A 6,481-nucleotide genomic window follows, 5' to 3' on the forward strand; every position below is an offset into this window, starting at 1 on the left:
TGACCTGAGCCGAGGTCGGATGCTTAACCGACTGAGCCACTCAGGCGCCCCCACACTGTAGGTGATTGAACAGTGTTTATTGAATGACTAATGACTGAGGAAACAGTCCTATGTTTCATTTTACAGCTAGCAAAAACGGAGAGGAACTTGGTGTTTTAAGGGAAAGCCTCGACTCATCACTCCCTCCAGCTCCTGTCCTGGGGTTGGAAGTGTCTATGGCGGTGGCGCTGCTGGCGAGGAGTCACCGGCCACATCTCTGCTTTCTGTGGTGTCACTCCTGGCAGAAGTAGCAGTGTATGTGATCTTCCATGAGATCGTAGGGCTGGTGGTGGCAGAGTTTACAGTGGTGGCATTTGGGATGAGGAGGGTGTTGACGCTGGCCAAAGGGCTGACGCTTTTGGTTCCGGGGAGAAGAGATACAATATGGTATTTTGTCTGTGTCACAGCATAAGGCTTCTTTGTAGCCTGTAGGTGTTCTTGGGAGTTCCCTTCAAGTGTGTGGGACATTTCATTTTGCATGTAGTTTTTGATCATTTGAACCACTTTTGGTCCAATGCAACATTTTTTCTTCTTGCATTTCTGTATCTCTTTTTCACCCACGGCACAGTAGTCTTTGCATCTCCCAAAACCCATTAAACATCTTCTCAAGCCAAAGGACTCTGCACAAAGAAGAGAAAACAAACAAACAAACAAACAAACAAAACCATTGAACTAAGGTTAATAGCTAGATATGATGTCAAGACTGTCGGAGGGAGAGGAATAGAGTAAGAGGGTGTTCATCAACGCTAAGTTTAAAAAAATGTTTTATTTTTATTTTTTTTATTTTTGGGAGACAGAGAGAGACAGACTGTGAACAAGGGAGGGACACAGAGAGAAGGACACACAGAATCCAAAGCAGACTCCAGACTCTGAGCCATCAGCACAGAACCCAACGCAGGGCTCAAACTCATGGACCATGAGATCATGACCCGAGCCGAAGTCAGCCACTTAACCGACTGAGCCACACCTATTAATGCTAAATTTTAAGAGCAGTGCCAGGGATGTTCATGGAAATACCCAGCAGGCTAAGAAAGTCTCTGTACACCCCTGAAATCCAAAATAAATCTCTCTAGTCCCCCTCATTGAGTAACTTTAAAAATCCAGGGCACATAGAGGAAGGGAAAAAAGGAAACACATTTTTTTTTTTTGCATTAGGATATGGTTTTATTTATTTATTAATAATGTATTTTTAAAGTTTATTTATTTGAGAGAGGGAGCATGATCAGGGGAGGGGCAGAAAGGGAGGGAGGGAGAGAGAGAGACAGAGAGAGAGAGGGAGAGAGAGAGAAAGAGAGAGAGAACCAGGCAGGCTCCTTGCTGTCAGCTTGAGCCCACCAACCATGAGATCGTGACCTGAGCTGAAACCAAGAGTCAGAGGCTTAACTGTGACTGGCCCCCCAGGTGGCCTCAGGCTATGATTTTAGACCTCCAACTTAGCATCTTAGACACTTACAGAGCATCACTATCTCTCCTCACGATCCTAGGAAATACCAACAAGAGCAAAATCTGTCATAAAACAAATCCAAGAAAGAACTTCAAAGGAATCAAGAGGACTTTTAGGAGAGCTGGCTTCTTGCCAAACCCAGTGGTCCATGACTTCACTGTCCTTGGCAATTGCTTGACCTGGGGCTCCTGGGGCATGGTGTTCTACCATTTTCAACCTCTCTGGACATTCTGTCCCTCAGAGTTCTTGTTCATGATCATAGCCTTCGCCCCATCTCTACCAAGGTAACTCCTGCATGGTTATCTACAGCCCTACATTCTCTTCTTAGTTTAGAACCCCATCTTCATCTGCTGATTTTTTTTCCTCCCAGTGTCTCACTTTTTTTCTGAATCAAGAAAGTTCCCTCTCGCTCTATCTTAACAATTCAACCAATTTCCCATAAATAACAAGAGGCTTATGTAGCACCTAATCTTCACACACATTTCAACACCGTTTCTCTCCAGAGACAAAACAATAAAATTCGTATATTTCAGGCAGCTGCATTGATTAACCTGCCATGCTCATGTGGAATTTGAGGCTCAAAGTGGCTACGTGACTTTACTCAAGACGACACGACCGGCCGTACTTGCTTATGTTATTACTCTTCTTGTAAGGCCCTGGGGGAAAAACATGAGAAATATCTTGACTTTTGCACTTTCCCTTCCCTGACCCATTGCCAATTGTTCTAAATATCTGGGTGATTGTCATATTCTGAAAGAAGTCTCAGTGCTTCTCTTTTCTTTACCAAAAACAACAGTCAGTCCTCTGGTTTTGCATTTTGCCATGGTGCATTCCTAGATACCCTGATGAGGGATTGGGGAGTGTCCGAGAAGACAAGGGATGGCACTTTACACATCTGAAAACATTGAGATGGAGAACATAGTTCTACTTACCGGATCCTTAGAGGAGTTTTTTTTGAGCCCGCAAATACTCCGTATTATCCCAAAGTATAAACTGCTAGGAACATTTGCTCCAAAGGATAGTTTAAATTAGAAATAGAGCAAAAATGAGGTAGACTTGGCCGAGTCCCAGATGATAGCTATGTAGAGGGCAGGAAGACAGCCTTTATGTGCACAGAAAACACCCTGCTTCCTCTGTAGCTCTCTGGATAGACCTGTCGGACAGAGTCTAGGGTTGGGGCCTCTGGGGGTGCGTGGGGGACGGTGCGTGACCGAGGTGGTAGGCACACTCTTCGGCCATCTGTTTGGGCACCTCCTTTGTCAGCGGAACTTGGGTTCCCATTGTCACGGACAAGCCAGATTCCTGCTTCCTCACACCGCGCCCTTTGAGTCCCAGGATTCCACATTACCTGTGTTCACCTGGTACTGCAGCATGAGGCTGGCAAAGATAGGAAAAAGGAGCTTCATGGCTGGGTGCCGGAGAGGAGGCCTTGGATCTGGGTTGGTGTTCCTGGGCTCCAGCCTTTATTGGCCTCTTCATGGCCGTAGGCTATGAGCAGTGAAGTACGGCCCCGGCTGACAGCAGGTGTGTTTTCACCGATTCTATCTGAGAAGAGCTTTCCTGAACACTTCCGTGCAATATCCTCCCCCGCTCTCGATCCTGGGGGAAACATAAGACATATGAGATGTGAGAGAAAGTGCCAGCCCTTTGCCTTCCTCCCTCTTAATGTGTGAGCATGGCAAGGGTAGTATATTTGTTTTTCTATTTGTCAGCTAATTATGCCTAAGGCACTTAGTGTGGCAGAGGCAGAAGAGCAGAAATCGCTACAACCATGGACTTCTGGAGGGCCGTCTCTGTTTTTGTACTGGAGTCTCCACTGTTTAGCATGGGCACTGGGTTACCATGACAATTCAGGACATGTGTGTGTTGAATGAGTTTCTTTTAGGCAGCTCTTGGCATAACTAAAAAAAAAAAAAAAGTTTATTTATTTATTTTGGAAGAGAATGAGAATGAGCTAGCAGGGGAAGAGCTAGAGAGAGAGAGAGAGAGAGAGAGGGAGAGAGAGAAAATCCCAAGCAGGTTACATGATACCAGCACAGATCCTGATGTGGGGCTCAATCTCACGAACCATGATGCCAGTAACCTGAGCCGAGATCAAAAGTCGGTTGCTTAACCAACTGAGCCACCCAGGTGCCCCTTGGCATAACTTGGACTTGTTTTTTATTGAGATATAATTGACATATTACATATTTGTTTCAAGTGTACAACATAATGATTTGATACTTGTGTATATTGTGAAACGATTACGATATTAAGTCTAGTTAACATCCATCGCCAAACTTTTTAGATTTACTGTCTAGCAACTTTCAAATATACAATACAGTATTATTAACTATAGTTGCCATGTAGTACATTACATCCCCGGGACTTACTGATTTTCTAACTGGACATTTGTGCCATTTGATGATCTTTTGCTTCCCTCTCGTCTCCGCACTCTAGGCAGCCACCAATCTGTTCTTTGTGTCTGTGAGTTCATCTTTTATTTCAGAGGCTACATATAAGTGAGATCATACAGTATTTGTCTTTCTCTGTCTTGGCCTAATTCACTTAGCGTAATGTCCTCAAGGTCCATCCATGTTGTTGCAAAGGGCAGTATTTCCTTTCTTATGGCCAAATAATATCCCATTTTATCTATATTACGTTTTCTTTATCCATTCATTCATCAGTGGACACTAAAGATTGCTTTGATGTTTTGCTATTGTAAATAATGGTATAATGAACATAGAGGCATAATGTTTTTGTTTCTTTCAGAAAAATACCCATAAATGGAATTGCTGGATCATATGATAGATCTATTTGTCATTTTTTGAGGAATCTCCATACTGTTTTCCATAGTGGTTGCATCCATTTAGCATTCCTACAAAAGTGCATTAAGGGCTTTGTTTTTCCCACATTCTTGCCAACACTTGTTATTTCTTGTCTTTTTGGTAATAGCTACGCTAACAGGTGTGAAGTGATATTTCATTGTGATTTTGATTTGCATCTCCCCAATGATTAGTGATATTGAGTACCTTTCAATGAACTGCTTGGCCCTCTGTATGTCTTCTCTGGGCAAATGTCTATTCAGATTCTCTATCCATATATAGTCAGATATGGTGTTGTTGAATTGTTTGAGTTCTTTATATATTTTAGGTACTAATCCCTTATCAGATATGTGATTTGCAAATATTTTCTCCCATTCGGTAGTCTGCCTTTTCCTTCTGTTGATGGTCTCCTTTGCCGTGTAGAAGCTTTTTGGTTTAATGTAATCCCATTTGTTTGTTTTTGCTTTTGGTGTCAAATCCAAAAAAATCACTGCCCAGACCGATATCAGGGAGCTTACTGACCAAGTTTTCTTCTAGGAGTTTATGTTGTCAGATCTTATTTTCAAGTCTTTAATCCACTTTGAGTTAATTTTTGTGTACAATGTAAAGTAGTGGTACAGTTTTGCAAATTCTTGTGTGACTGTTCAGTTTTCCCAGCACTGTTTATTGAAGGGACTGTCCTTTCCCTATTGTATATTCTTGGCTTCTTTGTCATTAACGGATTGACCATATATGTGTGAGTTTTTTTCTGGGCGCTCTCTTCCTTTCTGTTGTTCTGTGTGTCAGGTTTCAGGCCCAGACCATACTGTTTTGATTACTATAGCTTTGTAATCTAATTTGAGAAAAGGAAGCACAAGGCCTACAGCTTTGTTCTTTTTCAAAGATGCTTTGGCTGTTTGGGATCCTTTGTGGTTCTATTCAAATTTTAGAACTGGTTGTTCTATTTCTATGAAAAACTCTTTTGGAATTTTGATAGGGATTGCATTGAATCTATAGACTGTTTTGGGTAGTATGTACATTTTAACAATACCAATTCTTCCGACGATGAGCATGAAATATCTTTCCATTATTTGCGTCATCTTCAATTTCTAGCATCAGTGTCTTATATTTTCAATATGGGTCGTGAAAGTATAGGTCACCTCCTTGGTTAACTTTATTCCTAGCTATTTTATTCTTTTAGACAAAGGTGTAAATGAGATTGTCTTCTTAATTTCTCTAAGAGTTCAATATTCGTGTTTAGAAACACAGTGGAATTTTGTATATTGATTTTGTGCCCTGAAGCTTCACTGAATCACTTATTAGTTTTACCAATGTTTGGTGGCGTCTTTAGGGTCTTTTGTGTAATAATATATCATGTGCAAATAGTGACAGTTTTACTTCTTTTCTGACATGGATGCCCTTAGTTTCTTTTTCTTGCCTAATTGCCCTGACAAGGATTTCCCATACTTTGTTGAAAGAAAAGTGGTGAGAAAGGGCATCTTTGCCTTTTTCCTGATCTTAGAGGAAAACTGTTCAGCTTTTCTCCATTGAGTATGATGTTAGCTGTGGACTTGTCATATCTGGTCTTTATTGTGTTGAGGTATGTTTCCTTTATAACCATTTTGTTGTGAGTTTATATTATAAATGGATGCTGAATTTTGTCAAATGCTTCTTCTGCATCTATTGAGATGATCATATGATTTTTATCTTTTATTTTATTGTGTCACATTGATTGATTTGCAGACATTTGTCCATTCTACGTCCCTGGAATAAATTCCTCTTGATCATGGTGTATGATAGTTTTAATGTGCTGCTGAATTTGGCTTGCTAATAATTTATTGAGGAGTTTTGCATCTATGTTCATTAAAGATATTTGCCTGTAGTTTTCTTTTCTTATAATATTCTTGTCTGATTTTGGTGTCAGTAATGCTGGCCTCATGATGCTGTTATAAGTTATTTTGCTACTTTTACTTTTTAGCCTTCATACTTCATAAGTAATTAAACTATCACTTTTGCAACATTAGATTATTCTGAATTTTACTATACATTTACTTTTACCAGCACAATTTATACTTTCATGGTTTCCTGTTACTAATTAATACCCTTTCGTTTCAGCTTAAAGAAGTCCCTTTAACATTTCTTGTAAGGCTGGTCTACTTGTGTTAAATTCCTTTAGCTTTTGCCTATCTAGAAAACTCTGTATGTTTCCATCAAG

The 6,481-nt window shown here is 40.7% G+C and overlaps 1 protein-coding gene across 1 annotated transcript; it reads right to left on the reverse strand.

Moving 5' to 3' along the window:
* Nucleotides 1-213: 213 nt before the first annotated feature.
* Nucleotides 214-2,889, reverse strand: DEFB129 (defensin beta 129). The gene is made up of 2 exons (XM_077766907.1): nt 2,832-2,889; nt 214-659 (listed from the first exon to the last, which is right to left on the reverse strand). Exons 1-2 carry the CDS (start codon nt 2,887-2,889, stop codon nt 214-216), a joined length of 504 nt encoding a protein of 167 aa, XP_077623033.1.
* Between the last annotated feature and the right edge of the window lie 3,592 nt (nt 2,890-6,481).

The sequence above is a fragment of the Crocuta crocuta genome, unplaced genomic scaffold (assembly GCF_008692635.1).
Source record: "Crocuta crocuta isolate KB4526 unplaced genomic scaffold, BGI_CrCroc_1.0 scaffold15, whole genome shotgun sequence".
NCBI lineage: Eukaryota > Metazoa > Chordata > Mammalia > Carnivora > Hyaenidae > Crocuta > Crocuta crocuta.

Bases quoted from the DNA above. Each gene is read 5' to 3' on its own strand.
- DEFB129 (XM_077766907.1), bottom strand. From the start codon at position 2,889: ATGAAGCTCCTTTTTCCTATCTTTGCCAGCCTCATGCTGCAGTACCAG. The intron at 660-2,831 runs GTAATGTGGAAT...TTCTTTGTGCAG, and splicing joins GCAGTACCAGGTGAACACAG to AGTCCTTTGGCTTGAGAAGA.